General features: G+C 41.4%; 2 protein-coding genes across 3 annotated transcripts; one reads left to right on the top strand and one right to left on the bottom strand.

The window, feature by feature from the left end:
• Positions 1-1,162: 1,162 nt before the first annotated feature.
• On the bottom strand, positions 1,163-2,493 carry B3GALT6 (beta-1,3-galactosyltransferase 6). Its single transcript, XM_084300073.1, has one exon. The coding sequence runs from the start codon at positions 2,274-2,276 to the stop codon at positions 1,230-1,232; it is 1,047 nt and encodes a 348-aa protein (XP_084156199.1). The 5' UTR covers positions 2,277-2,493; the 3' UTR covers positions 1,163-1,229.
• A 180-nt stretch (positions 2,494-2,673) lies between these two features.
• On the top strand, positions 2,674-18,963 carry SDF4 (stromal cell derived factor 4). Of its 2 annotated transcripts, none has more exons than XM_084300395.1 (7): positions 2,674-2,798; positions 4,135-4,501; positions 11,421-11,557; positions 12,045-12,158; positions 14,735-14,893; positions 15,876-16,051; positions 17,071-18,963. In XM_084300395.1, exons 2-7 carry the CDS (start codon positions 4,194-4,196, stop codon positions 17,245-17,247), a joined length of 1,071 nt encoding a protein of 356 aa, XP_084156521.1. In that variant the 5' UTR covers positions 2,674-2,798; positions 4,135-4,193; the 3' UTR covers positions 17,248-18,963. The 2 variants fall into 2 exon arrangements, with proteins under 2 accessions (XP_084156521.1, XP_084156520.1); XM_084300394.1 differs by lacking the exon at positions 2,674-2,798 and adding an exon at positions 3,130-3,264.
• The last annotated feature ends 1,243 nt before the right edge of the window (positions 18,964-20,206 follow it).

Here is a 20,206-nt window from a genome sequence, read left to right on the forward strand (position 1 = left end):
CTCTACTATGAGGTACTACTGGGGAAAAGGAGAGAATGTTACTGCTGGGAAATCACTCTCCTTAGAGTGCCATGCAGCTCTTAAAACAGGAGAAAAGGTTGTCTTCAAACACAAGAGTTGTCTTAAATTTGGGGGGAGTGGTGGGGGGTTAAAATCACCCTTCCTTTAAATGATAATCAGGGTGACCTACTTCTCTCTTGACCACATATTGAGTTTACTTTCTTATCTGTGCTAGACATTTTGGGGCAATCTTGCTTGAATTTTAAATACTCTCCACCAATCGAATCCTGCTAATTTACATTTTACAGAAGTAATCAAAATGTAAATCTGAAGCCTATGACATCTGACTGTGTAGTAGTCTATAGGATTATTTACTGTTGGGAGGAATGTTTCTTCACACACAATGTGTCTGGACAAAAAGCTAAGAACAACACCTATGCCTAACAACTGAAGGCTAGCTTTGTAGTGTAACTATTTGGCCAAAAATGATTTGCTCTTATCTGCCAAAAAACATAACTCATCCACCTTTTTAAATACAGACTTACTCTGTAGCTGCCAGATAATTTATGTACACGATGTCCTTAAAGCAACAGAAAGCTTAGAGACAAGTTACAGTCTAACAATTCCATTCTTGTAAATCAGAGCACTCTCCAAAGACCTGACTTTCTCCCTCCCCTACTGTGAATATCTGATGCAAAATTGTTCTCTTTACTTCAATGCTTGTCAATAACCAGCCACCTGTTCCCACTGGCAACAGCAACTGATTTGCGGCCCCATTAGAATCTTCAAACCTTGCCAAACTGACACTTGTTTCTTGCCAAGAAATAAATAGCAGATGTTAGTTTCACAATCTTACAGATAATGTGCAGGCCTGTCATGATCTTTAGCAAATATACGTTCGAATGTAAAAATCTTCCAGCAGCTTTTGATCCAACTTAGTTACCCCCAATTTTCTGTATTATCCATATTTTGCAATCTATTATTTGCCTTCAATCCTGTAATACAAGCCTTTCCAGGTTTTTGCCATTTCTGTTTTACAAACGTTTTTACATCATGCCACATCAGTAGCTCTCGGAATTTCAGGGTTTCATTGATAGTGACATAATGAATCGTGCAAAATCTTTTCAATAATTTTTAAGCCCTAGTTACTGGGGTTCTCCGGTTCTCCCCACGTAATGGTAACCAAGCTCAGAGTCCATTAACAATCTGCTTTTTATTTCCTCAGACTTTCATGGGATGCCATCCTTCCTTTGGCAACACTGTGAAGGTGGCACTCCCCAGTCATACATGTAGGAAAGCCTGAGCTTAACCTCCTCCTTACAGAGCTTCCCTTCTTTAGCCAGGGTTTGGTGCTTTTCCAGCATGTCCTCAATGCTTTGCTTATGCGTTACTATGTACTTATTGTTGCAACCCCGTGACTTATACTCAGTGTCAAAACGAGGGTCATGCACTCTCTTCACATCAATGGGAGCCAGCCAAACCCCCAGGGAGACGTCTTCGCTCTGCCACATGTTCAGGTAGTCTCTACTGAGACGCAAATAGTGCACCAGGTCTGCAGAAAGCACATAACCACCACCCAGGGCATACGGTAGATAGTAGTCACAGAGCACCCAGGCACTCTCTTTCCACTTGCCACCAGATTTCACCCGACCCCGGCCAGAAAAGAAGCCCCAGTAGAGGCGGCGCGGCTCCTTGGCTCTCAGCTCTTCCACAAGTACATCCAAGCGTACAAAGGTATCATCATCGGCCTTCAGGGCAAACTGGAAGTCAAGGTGCAGATCCAGCCAGACGTACATGGCCAGGACTTTAGCAGTCAGGTTCTCATAGGAATCCCGCAGCTCCGGCAGAAGCAGGAGGTCCTTGTGACGGTTTTGCTCCAGCTCCAGGCTACGAAGCTCCTCGGCCCCGAGCCCGCCGGTGCCGATGACGAAGCGGCTCCAGACGTCGTCGTGAGGAGGGCGGCCAGCTGCTGACAGCCATGTGCTGCGGATGATGCTGCGGCGCTCGGTGTACTTGGGCCCGCTGGTGATAAGCACAGCCAAAAACGCCGTCTCCTGAGGGGATGGCGGTGGTGGCGGCGGGGCTGCGGGCGGCTGTGCCCCCCTCACACCCCGAGGCGGTGGAGGCTGGTTGTGGGGGAGCCCCCGGGGGGCTGGCAGCGGCCGTAGCCCCTCAGAGGTGCACTTGGCCAGGTAGAGCAGGACCACAGCGAACAGCGAGAGGCCGCCCAGGCCCAGGGCTGTTTTGTGGCGGCACAGCAGGCGCAGCAGCTTCATGGCGCTGGGGTGAGCAGACCCCGGCCGAAGCCCTCCTCCGTCCCCGTCTCTTGTCCGGGAGAGGACAGCTTTCCTCCGGGAGCCCTCAGCGCGCCTCGCCTGCCCTCGGAGGTGGCTTCATGGCTCCTTCCTGCCTCTTTATTATTATTTTTTTTTTTGGCTTCTTCCCCTTCTCTCCTCCGGGGAGGAGCTGCCCCGGCCCTGCCTACCTGCTGAGCCCCCGGTGTGGGCAGCACCCTCCGCTCCGCTCCGCTCGCCGCCTGCCGTGTGGAGGCCGGGGCGGGAGGCGGAGCCGCGCCTACGCCGCCTCACGGCGCCCGGCGGCCGCCATCTTACGACCGCCATCTTCCCGCGGACGCCATCTTGAGGCCGCCATCTTGCAGCAGGGCAGGCGAGGCCGGGGCGCCGCCATTTTGGGTGCGGGCACGGAGAGGCAGGAGGCGCTGAGGTGTTCAGGGCCGGGGCAGGCGGCGCCGGGAAATCGGTACAAAAGGCATTGTTTTAACGCTTCCTGAACAAAAGGTGAACGACGAGAACAAAGCTGGGGGTGTTGCCGTGGCCAGGATAAAGCAGCTGGCAAGGAATTAGTGTTTAAAAAAAAAATCGTTCACGCTCGGAGGGGAAAATCTATTATTAATTACTAATTATTAATTAAGGGAAATAGAAGTGAATGAGGAGCTACGCTCGCTGCCCCACGTTAATGTTCAGCAGTAGGGGGGGCTTGGCCCTGAGGGGAAATGGCGGCGGGGGGGTGAGGGTTTCTTCCTGCCCTACTCCAAGATGGCCGCTCCGCCTTCGCTACGCACGCCGTGCGCATGACGCACTTCCGCCGCGGCGCTCGTCCGGCCCGCTCGCCTCTCTCCGCCAGGGGCCGCGGGGTGGGAGCGGGCCCGGGGGGGGCCGCAGGGAGCCGGGGAGGGCCCCGAGGAGCCGGGCCAGGGCCGGAGGGAGCCAGGTCGGGAATGAGGAGCAACCGCAGCCCGCACAGGTACCGGGGCTGCGGGCTGGGCTCCGCGGGATGAGGGTGGTGAGGCCGCCGGGGGTCTCCCTACAGCCCCGGCCCAGTCGTGAGGGGGCCTCGTGAGGTGGGGGGGGTGCTCGGCGCCCTCCTGTCCCGCAGCTCTGTGGGGGTTTTGTGCTCCCCAACGCCGGGCCGGGGTTCTTCTGCCTTCCCCTGAGGCCTGGGAGCTTGGAGGTGGGGGAGGTTCGCCCCCCAGCAGCAAGCAGGTCGTGAAAAGGTGCCCCCGGTGGTGCTTTTCCTGCCCCCCGTGGTGTTTTTCCAGCTGCTCCCTGTTCCCAGCTACCCTTAGAATCATAGAAGGGTTAGAAAGGACCTCTAAAATCATCCAGTCTTCATGCAGTGGAGTTGTCACCCCTCGGTCATTTCTCCCCCCAAACGGCTTGATGTCGTTCAGCCTTTCTAAAGGTTTGCTGTGCTGCTGTGCCTGTTTCTGCCGCTTGACAGGGGTAGGGGTGTTGCCACAGTCGGGCTGCGGCTCCCCACACAGACAGGTGGGTGGTTCGTGCTCTGAGCTGGCCCCTTGCTAAGTGCTTGGGTTTTAGGCCTCCGGTCACCACCTGTGCCAACGCCTAAAAATGGTTTTCAGAGCAGAGCTAGGCTGCTTACAGGATGTTACCTTCTAAAGTCTTCTAATAGAGGTTAAAGCTGTGCAAAGTAAAAAAAAAAAAAAAAATGACAAGATCAATTTCTTGTTGTATACATTTTAATGTGAATCTTTATTCTTTCTCTGTGAATACCCGTGTTTACGTAGCTTCATCAGAATTTTAGGAGACTTTATTAATGATGTAACACTTTACAGTTCTGCATTTGTTTATGCTCTTCCCTTTCTGTTTGTAGGTCATTTAATCCATTCACAACAATTTAATTGGCCAGTATCTGGAGTAAAAAAGGAAAAAATGATGTCAAGACAGGCCTTCCTCTGCAGTTTGGGATCTCTGTATTTGTCCCTTCTGTTTGTGTTTCTTCTAATGGATGTTTATGCAAGGCCTGCAAACAACTCAGCCCTCAAAGAAAAGGCAGCTGACAGTAAAGATGAGAATGAGATCTTGCCCCCCGATCACTTGAACGGGGTCAAAATGGAGATGGACGGACATCTTAACAAAGAATTTCATCAGGAAGTTTTTCTGGGAAAAGAGATGGAAGAGTTTGAGGAAGATTCAGAACCCAGAAAAAACAGGAAGAAGCTCATGGCCATCTTTTCAAAGTAAGTTGTGCATGCTGCCAAGAAAAGTGCAGCCTTTTTCTGATCTTTGGAGTAAAATTAGTAAATTTTTGATTTCATACTAAAAAAAAAAAAAAATGGTAATGGGGGAAGCATCGTTCTGTGGGCAGTGTGCTTGCCTTATTAAGATTGTAACGTGGCTGTCTCAAGTATTTTTAGAAGCAAGAACATGTTGAGAGTTGCAGTCAGTATTCAGGATTGTCAGAAAAAGTAACATTACTTTTTTTTCTAGTGTATTGGGTTTATGTGGCAAGGTTTTTGGTAGTGGGGGGCTGCAGGGGTGGTCTCTGCGGGCAGCTGCTGGGCTCTGCTCCGTGTCAGAGAGGAGCTGGCTGCAAAAGGGACCTGCTGCTGGCCAGAGATGAGCCATGAGCAACTGTTGTGCCTCTGGGAGAGCAGATTTACCCCAAGGTGAGTGCAGCAGGAGGCAGGAGGTGCTTCAGGCACGCAGCAGCAGTTCCCCTGCGGCCTGTGGAGAGGCCCCTGGTGGAGCAGGCTGTCCCCCTGCACCCATGGGTCCCCCATGGAGCAGATCTCCACGCTGCAGTCTGTGGAGGAGGTGGATGTGGCATGGAGGAGGCTGTGGCCCATGGAGAGCCCCCGCAGGAGCAGTTTGGGAAGGATGGCATCCCGTGGGAGGGACCCCATGTGTCCTTATCTCAACCTCTGAGCCTTTTTTTTTTTTCCAGCATATTTTCTTCTCCTCCCCACTTCTTTTGAGAAGAGGGGGAGTGAGAGAGCAGTTCTGGTGAAGTTCAACTGCCCAGCAGGGTGAAACCACAAACCACCACACCTAGGTTCCCACCTCAGTGAACCTGTGAAGAGTGAAATCATGTTTGTAGTTTAGAATTAGTAGATTAGGGTTTCCTGACTGGTAGGATGCCTACGCAATTAACTGGAGAAGTAGGATTTTGTTCCATCACGAAGCTTTATTGCTTTGCTGTAAGTTTGGGGTCAGTTGCCATTCGAAGTTTCTTTTTTCTCATTTGGGCTTATATTCCCTTTGGATTTTGTTTTTATTTCTCTTGTGGCTTCTGCAAATTACTGCAGAGGAGAAAACACTGAAAAAGATGCAGTGGGGAAGCCAAAAGGGGAAAAGAGACAGAGAGACAAAGGTGTAAGATGGCAATAAACAAACTAACAATTGCTTTCTGTTCATAAAACATTTTGCTGGGTGCTAAGTATTTAAAATTTGAGTGTCTGGAAATACACGGGGTTAACTCAGAAGTTGACATGAGAATGAAAGGTTCAATTTTTTGTAGCATTTTTGATAACTCCATATAGCTGTTTATTTGGTGTAAAAATATTTTAGGCATTAAAACCTTTCCTTTCATAAAGCTCTTGTGTTAGGAAAGGTTTGTGTCAGCTAATGCAATTTCAGTAGGTAATTAATTGGACGTCAGTAAACGTAACAGAAACCAAAACCAAGGTGTACTGGTAGACACTAGATGGCGGAGTTGGCTTTATTTGCATTTTTGCCATTGAGGATTAATTTGATGAGAACAGCTTCGATTGCACTGGTGCTGTTACTGGTGGTGTGGGGACTTGCGTTTACGTGAGATGAAGTGAGAAGGCTTAGCAAAGCTTTTTTTTTTTTTTTTGCTGACTTTTCATTAGCAGGGGAAAAGGTACCAATAATAACACAGATTTTTTTTAAATTTTTTTTGGTGTTCTCTTGATTAAAGACAACTAAAGCCAACAGGACAACCAGAATTCCTTCTACATTTAGAGTACTATTACTTACTGCGTCGATATTCAGACCACTGACTTCACTGGTAGGATGCACAAGTAGCTCTTCCGTGGGACTGAAGGAACAAGTGGCACTTTACAATTCTGTTTCAGTTCCTGTAGTCACTCTGTACTGGCCTTAATTGTCTACCAAAGCAGTTTGTTGCAAGTTAATCCATCTAAATGTAAATATGAAGATTGTGGTGAGAAGATTACATTTTCTTTATTGCTGTATACATGTTCGGTGGAAACATTGATTTGGTGGTTAATCTATCTCATGCACAATCACAAACTGTTCGTTGCTGCCTGTTTGTTATGAAAGAGGTTGATTTAGGCAGCTTAAAGCAATCGGATTAGAGATCAACTTCAGTCAGATATTTAAAATTGCATTCTATTAGATGATCCCATTAGAAAAGCCTAAATGCATTCCGAGGAGCTTGCTTGTTTCCTGGACATTCTCTTAAAGGCTGAGTGAAGAGAGAAATACTACGAGCTTCTGAGAAAAGCTAGTATCTCACAGGTGTCCAGATACTGCGGAAGTATTTTCTTTCAAGGCATAAAAAAAGCCTGCACCGTTTTTTGTTAATGAAAGCTGAGGTTCTGTGGCGTGTCAGGATGCTATAAAGTACTCAGTTCAAAGCATAACCCCTTGTCTAAGGAGTTAGTGAAAATAAAGGTGAAACGTGGAGGAAAAGCTTCCTGAATGATGTTTTTCTAGCTCTTACGTGTGACTGAAAGAGCAAGTGGCGTTTCAGAATTCTGTATTTCGGTTTCTTTCGTTGCCCTTTACTGGCCTTGCTTGTCTGCTGAAAGTCCGTATTTCCACTTCATCCCGTGAAACTGGGGCATGGTGCAGAAATCTTGGGTGCATCTTTCTAGCCTTAGCCAAGGGTAAGTGATCAGGTACCTTCGGGCAAAGCAAATCCGTGAGAAGGTGTGAAGTGACATGCTTCTCTTTCATCCGTATCCGAACTGGGATTTTTAAAAGGAGGGGGTTAAATTAGCTGTGCATCTATAGATGATTCTCTTCTGTGCTGTAGTTTGGCATGTGTAGGTGGGTGTTGATGGGAGGGAAGGAGGAGGAAGGATGTTGAAAGCAATTGACTGTAGTTATGGTGATGTTGATTTCACTAAATCGACGGCACTGGTACTAGAACTCAGTCTTGGTGAGGTTTAAGGGAAAGTTGTCTGGTAAATTGAGTCACGTCTCTTCTGTACTAAGTACTTCAATTCAGACTGATAGATTCATCAGTTTTGTTCAGTAATGTGACGTATGTGGCTTTCTGTCAGGATGTTTGTGGTGATTGAGTTCTCTTTGTGAGTTTGAGAGTTGAGTACCCTTCTAGGATTTGCATTTTGCTGATGTCTTCAGTGACTTACAGGCAGCCCTAGTTGTGGTTTAAGAACAAAAATCTTTGTGTTAGCCAAGTGCCTTACTGTGAATTTGTCGGATCAGAGCCTTAGCTACACCTTCAGTCAACTATACCATGCACAGATATTTTCTAATTTAATTTTCCTTGTTTAAAATTAATGGATTTATCCTTTTGCTAAAGCAAAACTCCTTCTGAAACCCACAATGCCTCTAAGTATAGCTCTCTTGAAATTCACAGCTGTGACATTTTGCTTGTGTTCATAGCGCACATACAGAACAGATCTTGCCAAAACCATATCCCTCTTCCCCATGCCCCCTTTCTTAGTTTCAGGTTCATCTCACAGCTTAACAGAGCTCTCATTTCTACTGGTCTGCCTCCCATCTGTGATGGAAAGATGGTGCTAACGCCGGCCGATGTTGGACAATAAGCAGGTAGAATATAAAAGGGGAGAAAGGGATGTTTTAAGCTTTCTTGTTCTGGAATCTCCAGGATAGATCTTGGATTTATGTTGTTCAGTTAAGAGAGAGTAATGTGAATACCTTGATTTGTATTTTCCTAATGCATACAATCAAAAACTCATCCGATAACTTCTGTGTATCTCCTATGATTTAAGTAATGCCTTGCTTTGAATTCTGGTTTTAAAAATTATTTTCTGTATCTGCTTTTCTTGAATGAATCAGAAACCAACTCTGAAGTTGTAAGTACTCAGTGATCAAGGAAATCTTTTATCTGTAGTCCTTTAGGTAAGAACACTGCCACCTTACAGGCGCGCACACAGTACATCAAGCAACATTGCAGTGTTGTCATTCAGGTACCTGAAAACATGAATCTGAAAAATCCGAGTGGCCAGCTGTTTATTGGTAACACTTTCAGACCTTTTGAAAGATGGCCACAGAAGTCTGATTCTTAGTGGCTTGTGGTTGAGAAACAGGGTTGAAATGTTTAAAAGCTGTTCTTCCAGGCTTAACATCTGTCTTCAATACAGCCATTATCACAGGACTTTTGTTAAGGAAAGTTTTACAATTATCCTATCAAGTGGAATACTCACAACACGTTAGGGTAAGAAACAAGTCACCATTTAGCCTGTGAATAGATAATAATAAAAAATAGTTTGAATAGTCACAGATATGTTAACCTTTAATTTAGAATTATTAGAATCTGTTATTTCTGATACACATATTACTGAAATATATTAAGATTAATGGTAGTTATCACACTGCATAAACTATTTGGGATGCAGTTTATCTGTTACTTTCTTTGGGAAGAGACAGATGAACAAGGTAAGTTTCCTTCTGTAGTCTTCATTGCTGAATTGAGAGTTGTGCTAACAGTAGTCCCTGCTGTATAGGAACTTTTTCTGTCAAGTCAGGAAATAGTACGCTACAGACCTAAGTCTCTACCAATTAGAGATGGCACGCTCTAGCTGAGAACTGGATAATGCTAGAAAAAGTACAATCAATATTATTTTTGGAGCTGCAGTATCATGATGTGTTGAAGTTGTCACAAAACTTCTCGACACAGATTACTGAGGAAGATTTGAGCAAAGTTATCTGTGCTGATAATCTTGCTTGGATTCAGATTGTTTTAGCGTAAATCATTTCTTGCCAGTTCTTGTTCTTTGGCAATTTTTTAAGGACTCCATAAGAACATACTAATATTTACTAATATCTTTGGAGTGCGCAGGCATGTCTGCTTCAGAGAAGTGGTTCCCATCAGCTTGATATTGAATTGGTTCTCCATGAATTAGTGGCATTTGGTTGTTTGGCAACACAATTATCTAAGCTCTTCATTATAAGTGGAAATGTTTTCAGTAGCCTGTTCTGAGTGAGATGGTTACCTGAGGAAACATGGACAGTCTTTTTTTTATTCCCTTAGATGTAAGCTTGCTACAGGACCGTACCTCATATTTCACACGACTGTAAATGCTCCTCTCAAAAGCAGCAGTGCTGTTTGTGGGCACTGAATAGATTTTACCTCGCCGTAAGGGATGGCTGTTTGTTCTTGAAAATCTGAGTCACTGGAGACTTCTTGTGAACTATGGTAGCAGAACACAGGTGTACATTCATGACCTAGAGGAGCAATGAATGGGATGTTTGTTACCTCCTTAGTTACAACGCGATTTAAATGGAAAGTACAGTTTGGAAGTAGTCAGTTTGATAGCTTACATCTAAAGAAATTAGAATGTAAAAAGTTGACGGGAGGAAAAAGGCTTTGTTTTCTCCTTTTTGGTAGTACCTACTGCATTTCAAAACCCCCATCTATTTACCTGCTAAGTGCAAGGTGGCAGGAGTGGAATGTGACTGTTTTACTGGTCTTGCTGTTGTTTACTGAAAAGTTGTTAACGCTGAGTCAGTGCATGCATATATATGTAGAAAGATGTGGTTACAGTTTTTTAAAAACACCAGCACTGCACTTATAGTTCTGTATTTTAGACGATCAAACGCTAGGGTTGTTATTTGTCTTCAGCTTTTAACATTTAGCTGACATTTAAATGCAAATCACATTTAATAACTTGACTTTCAACGACAACACTTCAGTAGTGCTAAGACTGATTCAAACAGATAAAGTCAGTTGTTTTTTTTAAATTGAAAAAGAATGCTTGTGGTGTGTTTTTAAATATAATCTTGCCTATTACGTGTTACTGCTGTCTTTTCATTTTTAAATCTTGTTATATCTTTAGTAAATATATGTTAAAAAACTCTTAGGGTGGCAGGTTATTACTATTTTTTGTTGTTTGTATTTTTTCAATTGTGACTTTTATATTCTTTATATGAAATAAGCATTAATGGAAATGCTTGTTTGGCAGTCTGTCTGTCTTGATAAAGCAGTATTGGTAGTACGTGAATGAGAGCAGTGGAGATTGGACATCTGCTGACAATTTAGCCAGTGAGACAAAGTATAAAAGTGTTTCCCAACAAGTATGTAAGCGTAGCTCAAAAGCACTGTGTGCAGGCATATATTTTGACAAAACATAGCCTAGTCACTGTAAAAATAATGGGAACAACTAAATGTGCTCTTTTAAGAATTAAAATCTATCACCTGTAGTGTATTACCAGAGATCAAGGGATCGTAGAGGAAGCTTGATTTCCGCTCCCCTCCCTTGCTTACAAGTAATAGTATTAAGTAGTTTGAAAGTCCTTGCGCTGAGGATATTCACCTTATATTTTCATTGTTTTTGATGTTTGCAACAATTGTAATGTGAGCTAGGCACACACAGAGAGGCAGCTTATCAGTAAACATCAGAGATCTTGAAAAATCAAGGGAAAAACGTAAATTGAGAGGGACTTACTGGTTTGGGAGAATGTTAGGGAAGAAATTTGTCCAAGTAGTGACAGTCAGCTGCAGCTGGCCGTTGACAGTTCTGACCCATTAGGAAGTGAGCTAGTATGCAATGATCAATGTCTTTGTAGTTTTCTCTACTTTAAAAATGTGTTCAAGAATAGAATACCAAAATGAGTTAACGTACAGCAAAGTGAAGTAGGGCTGAATGTTTTTGAACTAGGTAGTTACCTCGATGTTCCTGATTTGAGACAGATGGGTGTGAAAAACAAGGAAACTTTCTACCATGCATGCTTAAGTCCAGAGTCTATACAGTCATCTGTGTTTAATTATGAAACCATTTGTTAACTTGCTGCTTGTTTATAGTTCAAAGACTCTACAACTTCTCAGACGTGCTTATAAATATACTACTTTTTAAAGCCACCTAGGTTTGTTATTGTTGAATGATTTGTTTAGAATCTACAAATGCTCCCCCAAATCAAACAAACAAAAAACCATCCTTGTCTTCTATTCCTCCATAGGGTGGATATAAATAATGATAAAAAGATAGGTGCTAAAGAGATGCAGCGCTGGATCATGGAAAAGACGGATGAACATTTCCAGGAAGCTGTGGAGGAGAATAAAATGCATTTCCGGGCTGTGGACCCTGATGGTGATGGTAAGACAGAATGTTTCCTCCATCTCCTGATGACATCCAATTCAGCTGCTAGCTGGCAAACTGACAGACTGCTTGTTTGATGTGCTGTGCTAAAATCCTAGTTGCTTTGGACTGCATGTAATCCTTCACCTCTCAAGGGTTTTGATCCGTACAGAAGACAATAGAGCAAAGAAGTAATGTGTTTGTCAACACCGTAGTTCTCTGACTGCGATCTTATTTCTCTTGAATTCATAGGAAATCCTAATTGGCTCTGCCAGGGATGAGGTGAGGATCGTGACATAAATAGGTTATTTTCACAAGGCTTATCTGCTATAAGGAAACATGAAAGTGAATTGGGTGACAGCTGTCATGTTGCCGTTCATAAAGCTTAGTGTAGTGGTTATAGTGCTGAACCAAAAGATTTTAGCACATGCCATTTTAAGAGATGAGACCAAAAGTTCACCATTTAACTATAATGTTGTGTCTGAGGTAAGGTTCTCTCTTATAGGCCATGTGTCCTGGGATGAATACAAAATCAAATTCTTGGCAAGTAAGGGATTTAACGAAAAAGAGATTGCAGAGAAGATCAGAAACAACGAAGAGCTGAAAATAGATGAAGAAAGTAAGTGGAGACAGTTGTTGGTGAATTATGTTTTTCTTTTACTTTCCTAAATTCTGAATATTAAAACTGTTCTTAATGCGAGATGAATGTTTTAGCTGTTCTGCTGCCTCTATGCAAATATAGAACGTGTAAGTCATAAGACAGAAATACTCAATTTTAACTCAATTCTGCAGTTCCAACACTCTGGATAGAGGTATTTATACTAAAAATCTTCATTCCCTTTTTGTTACTCTGACTTGTGTTTAATGCTCTGCTAAAATGTGTTAACCTGTGTTATCTGTGGCCCATTCTCTTGTTAACTGGGGTACCACGTCCCCGGTTGCTCTGAATGAGAGGAAGCTGGGTGTACTTGATTTCTGAGATTGAGGAGGGGCGTGTGTACTATCAAACCGTGTTGTGGTTAAATAGGTGTGTGCTCAGGCACTGCGAAGAATGCTAGAAAATAGCAGGTTGCCTAACAATCGTTTCGTGTTTCATCTAAGTTCTCTATTGAGAGAATCTTTAGGTTAGTGAGATTAATCATTTCTTCCTTATTACTTTTGAAACTTTCATTTAAATTTGACTTGTTATGAACACGGTAACGCTTAACAGAGTAATCTTCCCCCCATTACCCATCTAAAAGTACTTAGGCTTACTGTTAAGTAGAACATGAAGCCTTAGTCTTTCCTTGCAGGAATTAGTCATTTAAAAATGGGTTATGTTATATTTTTCCATTCATCAAAAAGCAACTACAATGCAAATGGGCCTTTTGAATTTTATGGCGGGGAAAACACCTGTGCAGCATGTTTTATGGCAGTGTGGTTAACTACAGTTTACAGGAATGCTCATCAGATAAAAGATTTGCTGAATAAGGAAAGCATGTGCATAACTCCTCTACCTAGGTAACAAGCCTTGTTTGGGAAAACCAGATGAGTTATCTACCGCTTCCTGAGGATGACAGGCAAAACTCATTTTCATACGCCACTGTTGTGCAAAAGCTTTTTGGTTTTTGTTTAATTGGCTGCATAATAGAAAATAACTGAACGTGTGGAATGTAAGACGTTCTGAGTTTTAGGGAGAAGCAGGTAATGTTCTCTAGCATGCTACAGTTTGAAAGCCAAGCCAAAACTGGGGACACAACTTTATATTTACCTTAGGCAGATAACCCAGTTTTGAACTGATGACTGATACTTGGGCTTTGTTTAGGACTAAAAAGAAAAGCAGCAAAAGGGAGGCTGTCTTTTGTTTTATAATATTTGGGATTGGCTACACCATGATTTGATTATTCTAACTGGTGTTTTAAAGAATTAAAACATTCACAAATGTACCTTCAGGTTCATATTAAGACTCAGAAGGATTTCTTTATTCTTCACCAAAAAAAGAAAAACATTCAATGAAGACTTAAATCTTAATTGCAGCTACAATTTCAAAAATTGAGGTACAGCCATTGCTGCTGCTTTTTCTTATGCAACCAAAAGCATGCTGGAGATATTCAAGACACTTCATTGTGCAATGACTGTAGTCTTTCAGAGCGTTTTTAAAACTTGTGAAATGCAAATACTTCATATTCATGTTTGGTAGTGTATTTTGCAGATAGGGTGTGCCACAGACTTGTATTTTTCTTCCAGTTTGTCATTTAGAAAATGCCTACACCAGAAAAAGAATGCTCTGTACAGGTATTTTTTTCCTGTTTGGTTATGTTCAGGACCACTGGTTGCATGTCCTGTTCATGCTGTGTGTTGTAGGGTGGTTTTTCAACAAGTCAGTGGCATAGTTTTAGTGGAAACTCATCTTCAAATTATGATTCTCGGTTGAGCTTAGGAAAAAACTCACTTAGAAGGTGCTTGTTGACATGATGTAAGATGAAATAGGTGGAAATGTAAAGTGATTTCTGCTGCTGCTGTTTGTTCATACGTGTGCTTAGACTTCCATTTCTTTTTTGTAGCACAAAGATTTCTTTATCATAGTAACAATTAAAACATGTATGGTTTAGGTCTGTATCAAAATGCAATCAGTTTTTGGGACAGACAAGATAACTAAAAGGAGTAATAAGTACTCATATCCTGAAGTGACTGGAAACTAAAATACATTTCTTGGTGTGTACTTAACGTTTCCGAGTTCTCTTTTGTAGTGCTACCTTCTTATGTCTCTCATAGTTGCAAAAAATCAATTTTTCAGGCTGAAATACTGGATGCTGCTTCTGAGCCAAAGGATATAGGCTTTCTGGGGGGGAGATTATTTTGGATTCTGAGCCTTTGACAGGGTAAAAGAAAAAAGGAGGAGCAAGGACAGCGCAGAAGTCCTCTTACAGTGTCCCTAGTCACTTCTTACATTGAAATTTTGATCCAGGTGTAGCTAAATATTTTCATCTCCTAATTTCAGCTCAGTGATTTGGTTAAAGGATCTTTCCTAGTGTTGCAGCACTAACTTTTCCAAACTAATTGTGTTTTGTTTCCCTTTAGCACCCTCTTTCCCTAGAAGTTTAACTGTATAATAACTGGTTCTTAGGTCATCCTTGTTTAAACAATTGACTGGGGGTAGGTATATTTTTAAAACTGTCAACCTTAAACATAACGGTTTTAATCTTAAATTTCTAGCACAGGAAGTTTTAGATAACCTGAAGGATCGATGGTACCAAGCTGACAACCCACCTCCTGATATGTTGTTGAATGAAGAAGAATTCTTGTCCTTTCTTCACCCAGAGCATAGTAGGGGAATGCTGAAGTTCATGGTCAAAGAAATCATCCGAGATCTGGGTATGCCATTTTAAAAGATGTTTTCTTCAGAGTTGTTTACTTGCAAACTGTTTTGTTGGGTGAATGTGAGATTATTGTACTGCCGTGGCTCTATCTGAAATTTTGGCATGTCTTGTTTGCTGTTTTACACATTCCAATATGATGTGTTAAGAAAAACATGCTGTTAGCACAAATATTGGTATATCAATGAGGTTGTCTGTGCATTGTTCAAGACTAAATTTAGTTTGTTAAGGAACAGCACAGCATTATATGTTATGAAGGTATTCTGAGTACTTCTTACAGAGCTGATCAGCTGCCCCAGCTTCACACTCAAGTGCTGCTGCATCATAGGGTCTCTTAGCAATAGTAGAAAAGGGTTGAATATTAAAATACTCTAAAATATATTTATATGAATGTTTAATGAGGCACTAATTGCTTTGTACTTCTGCAGTGTAGCAACCATGTAAGAATTGACATACACTTAGGAAAACGGAAATAGTTGAGGTTTCTAAGAAAAAAATATTTTTTTAAATATTCCTGAGTACTGTCAACAAATGTTTTTTTTTTTTTTTTCCTGGTGAGTGAATAGTTATGTATATTTGGAACTGCTAGAACACCTCAAAAAAAAAAAAAAAAAAAAAAGAAAGAAAAGAAAAAAGTGAACTTCAACTTTGCTAGTAGTTGGCTTAATAAATATGAAGAGTTTCCAGTGATGTTTAAGTGTCGTGTGCACAGACAAAACAATTCCAGTGCACGGTCGTTTATGAATATTAATTTACTTGATATGCTGATATAAGGAGAGACTGCACACAGCTGTCAGAAACTTTCAGTTGCAGCAGATACAGGGTGGAAAAAAATAACACAGCAACATCAATAAAATAAATGCCCAGCCTGTCAGCTGGTGTATCTTTCAGGCCCAGTAGACAACTCTGAGGTGAAGGAATATCTCATTTTTATGGACATTAAGCAAATACTTTTCAGTTTCCATGTACTTCTGTTGTAGATCAAGACGGAGATAAGAAGCTTACCCTTTCAGAGTTCATTTCATTGCCTGTTGGTACTGTAGAGAACCAGCAAGCTCAAGACATTGATGATGATTGGGTAAAAGACAGAAGAAAGGAGTTTGAGGAGGTCATTGATGCAAACCATGATGGTATTGTCACAATGGAGGAGCTGGAGGTGAGTCTCCATCAAACAGTTCGAGTTCTTGAAGTCAATAGGTGGTTTTTAAATACAAGACTGAGACCGCTTTAGAGATTATGAAGCTCAGAAATATTTGAATGAACAGTACAGGATGTGTGTACTGTTTTGGATTATAGTATTGTGCATCAGTGCTTGGAGTAGGCTGTTGTACTGCTCTTTCTCGGAGAAGGGGGAGTTTTCCTAGCGTAGCTATTATTCATAGGTATGCTGTTAGGGTTTTTTGTCACACAGACACTTGCATGGATATGTAGTGCATGAAAGCAAGTCAGTGCACCTAATGAAATTTGTGGTGAATGGGACAATGAGTCATACTTCCACGTACAAAACAAGTAATTGGCGAACTGTGTATTCATTTAAAAAAAAAAAAGTCAAACAGGCAAAATGAACAAACCTTGGGGCCCCAGTAGCTTAGAAAATAGCAGAGAGCTCTATCTTTCCGAGTGTTTTTTGTAACTTTAAGTGTGGTTTGTAGATTGTAGCCTTTTCAGGCTTTTGTTTGCGGAAGGAAGGATTTAATGCTTAATTTTTGAGACTTAAACTACCCAGGTTGAAAACGGAACAAGAAAGTTCTCAATTGAACATCCTCCAAAAAGGTTATGTCCAAAAACAATAAATGTAGGAGATACAGAAAGACACTGTACTGATTTTAATTCTGAATTTATATTTCTTCACAAATTACTGGATTTGATGGTGGGTTTATTTTGCAACCAAAATGTCAAAAATGTTTGTGGGTACTGGCATGAACTGAGAAAATTCGTATTTCTTAGAATGGACAAGGAAGCAGTGAATGGAAAAATAGCCAGGAGGTGAATGTAAGTCTGAAACAAAGATGTTCTAACGCTCTTTTTTATGACTTACATTTGCTTTAGGGTGTTTTATGTTGTTCTCACAATTGTTGAAGTTTTTGTTGAAGTTTACAAGAAGCCAGGGTTGATAATCCTGGTGTGTGGAAATGTTTTCTTGGTTACTGAAAATGACTGATTTTCTTGTCCTAGGAATATATGGATCCTATGAATGAATACAATGCCCTAAATGAAGCAAAGCAAATGATAGCAGTAGCAGATGAAAATCAAAACCACCACTTAGAGCTGGAGGAGATCCTAAAATACAGTGAATACTTCACAGGCAGCAAACTTATGGACTATGCACGTAACGTCCATGAGGAGTTCTGACCCTGCTCGCTTTTCCAGAGTTCTGAAGCACTTTCCTGCTTTCAAAATAAAAATAAAGGAACAAAAACCAACACTCACAAACGGACAGAAAATTTCCTTGCTGCTATCTGTGTTATATGCGTACAGTGTGTTGTACTAGACTAAAAAAAAAACTTCCGTCCATATAGAAGATCTACAGCTTTGCCTTCAGTATGTTTAAAAAGAAAAAAAGTTGATTAAATAATGAGGCAGGTACTGGACTGTGTTGGTTCACCCTGTTTTGTACAGTTAATCCAGCTGAAGTTTCAGCTGCTTTTTGCTAATTGTATTTGGTGGAGGTATCTTAAATATTTAACTTTTCTTGTTGCCCTCATAGCTGCTGATCCATGGAAATCACAAGTAACACTGAAAGATGTTGGCTTTTGTAAAGGGGATTGCGGTTCAGATACGTGTGTTCTGGCCCCATGAGGATATCCATACATAGACTGATTGGAAATACTTTTGTTTTGCTCAACAAATTTTACATTTGTATTTTGTTTATGGTCATATTCATTTCAGAATGTTTTAGTTACGAAAATCAGTAAATTGGATCAGGTTGCTGCTGCCTGGACTGTTCTTGCTGTGTGTGTTGTTTTTTCCAGTCATGCTTAGTTCTTCTACTGTCCCACTGCTTTGTGTAGTCAATATACATTTAATGGTTTGTGTTCAGTATCAGTGGGTTCCTTGGTTTTTGTCATTGTTTGTCTCAGGAATTCAGTTCTTACTGGATTTTACTTCGCTTAACACTGTAATTAACTTGCTATATCCAATAAGTGCTGTTCTCTTACCTATCTCCAGTAACTGTTACATGTATTTAAGAGTCAGGAGAAAAAAGATGATAGTCATGTTCCTGAGATTCCTAATTCAGCTGTGATAATTTGGCTAATCTTTCATTTTTATTCGTAAGGCATCTCAACCCAGCTATGCGTTGCTGGGAAAATAATACAAGTTCTCCTTCCATCATTGAACGTTTCTTAAGAGCTGTGGGGAAGAACTTATTTTAAATACTACAGAGAAACTCGTCCACATCTACTTTAAAAAGAAAGCTGGTGACAGGATTTGTAACTGCACTGTGAATGTGGAAGACTTGAGATTGCTTAGGCCTTAAAAAAGGAAAAAAAAAAAAAAAAAAGATTTCACAATGAGACAATGGGGAAGGTTTCTCTGTAGACTTCAGATGCTGCACAGAACAATGGGGTTCACCTAGATGTATGATTCCTACTTAACTACAGTTTACTGTTGAAACTGTACTTGTTTCTGTGCAGATTTTCTTTCAAAAAATTCTTCATTGATGCTGAATGGTAAGGCAGGGGGAAATACAGGCTTCGCTTTTTGAATTGTCTTTGTTAGAGCAACGTGCAGTCAGCATTTGAGAAGCTTTTTGATCAGTCTATTTTTGGGTAGTATCTGAAAGCATCAAGCAACGCAAAGGTCATATCCACTGTCTAAACAGAAAAAAAAAAACTTTTTTTCTCTAGTTCTGTCTTTACTGTAATAACCCCTCTTTTTGAGGGGTTGCCTGAAAAATCCAAGATAGATATTATGTTTGATTAAATTTATTCTCTTAATATAATGTAAATATAAGTATGGCTGTCTTTCGGTTCCAGTATTCACTTTGACTTTTTACTTTTTTGTTGTTAAATGGCTTGTATCAGAGTCTTTTGATATGCATATAAATAATTTTCTTTGTGCTTTGGAGATGTTGCTGATTTTAGGTTTCTCAGTGAATGGGGAAAAAAAAATGGAACTCTTCAGAGGACAGATATCAAAATATGATTTGAAAGAAGTGTAAGAAATGGCTAAATTCAGGTGATAATCTTGTGTTGAAAGGAGCTTACGGAGACTGACCTAGGAAGTCGGACACGTTGGTCAGTTCCCGCTGTCTTCCACATGTACTTGATTGCAGAGTCTGTGGAAGTTCAGAACCAAATCTGTCCAAAAATGTTCAATAAAAGCAGGACAAGGTCTTATTTTAGACCCATAGCATGGCTCAGCTCACCACTCTGAAACTTTTCCTGCTGCCACTGAGTCCCCGTGGCAATGTCAAACTGCCTGGGAGAGGCTAACTGGCATTGCCAAAAACCCAGCCGAGGGCTGTAGTAAATGCCAGGGAGAGAGCACTGTGGTTATGCCATGTTTTATTTACTTGCATAATACTGGCCACATAAAGGACTGGCAAAACCAAGCCTGGTAATGCTTGAGGATGCTCTACGTAAAAGTTGAACTGAAAGTTTGTGCGCTGACTGCTTTCATTAACGAGTATTTCATTTGTATTAAAGCATCCTTAAAAAAAAAAAACATCCTTAAAAAGAATCTCAGTGCTTCGTCATTGCTGCTCTAGCATTTGGAGAGTTTTCAGTTTAAATGTATGTAGCAAATTTTAAACTATACCTTGCTTCTGAATATAATGAGGGTTTGTTTTCAGTTTCCTACTGAATAATAATTGACTTACCGAACAAGTAAAGTCTGCTGCTGTTTGTGAAAGAATATTTTTTAAAAGTCTGGCTCAACGTGGTTGAGGGAATAACGGAGTCATGAAGCATAAAGCCGCTTAAATATCATTGAGTGTGATCCTGCACTTGGAAGAGATTTGGATATTTCCTGCATGCAGATTCTGAGCGTGAAGGTGGTGAAGTTCAGCTGGTCTGGTTTGTGTGCTGTTGGCTCTGCTCCCTTTTGGAAGGAATGGCTTTAAGGTTTGACTTCTTCCCCGTAGTGATTGTTTTCCAAAATACTTGGAAAATAGGAGAAGTAGAAAACCAGTTAGTGTTCTGCCTTACTTTTCGATCTTCTCTCCCACTCATAAACAGTCTCAGAGGAACTGAAGAAAGAAATGAAAAGCAGCAGTCTGGCTAAAACATGCCAGCTGTATTGCTGTGCAGTCCTTCCAGGTACTGCAGGCTAATCGGGCGTCCAAGTGTGCTTCTGTTCCAATGAAATC

The sequence above is a fragment of the Netta rufina genome, assembly GCF_964035555.1.
Source record: "Netta rufina genome assembly, chromosome: 22".
Taxonomy (NCBI): domain Eukaryota; kingdom Metazoa; phylum Chordata; class Aves; order Anseriformes; family Anatidae; genus Netta; species Netta rufina.

Bases quoted from the DNA above. Each gene is read 5' to 3' on its own strand.
- SDF4 (XM_084300395.1), top strand. From the start codon at position 4,194: ATGATGTCAAGACAGGCCTTCCTCTGCAGTTTGGGATCTCTGTATTTG. The intron at 4,502-11,420 runs GTAAGTTGTGCA...ATTCCTCCATAG, and splicing joins CTCATGGCCATCTTTTCAAA to GGTGGATATAAATAATGATA. The intron at 12,159-14,734 runs GTAAGTGGAGAC...TTAAATTTCTAG, and splicing joins GCTGAAAATAGATGAAGAAA to CACAGGAAGTTTTAGATAAC.
- B3GALT6 (XM_084300073.1), bottom strand. From the start codon at position 2,276: ATGAAGCTGCTGCGCCTGCTGTGCCGCCACAAAACAGCCCTGGGCCTG.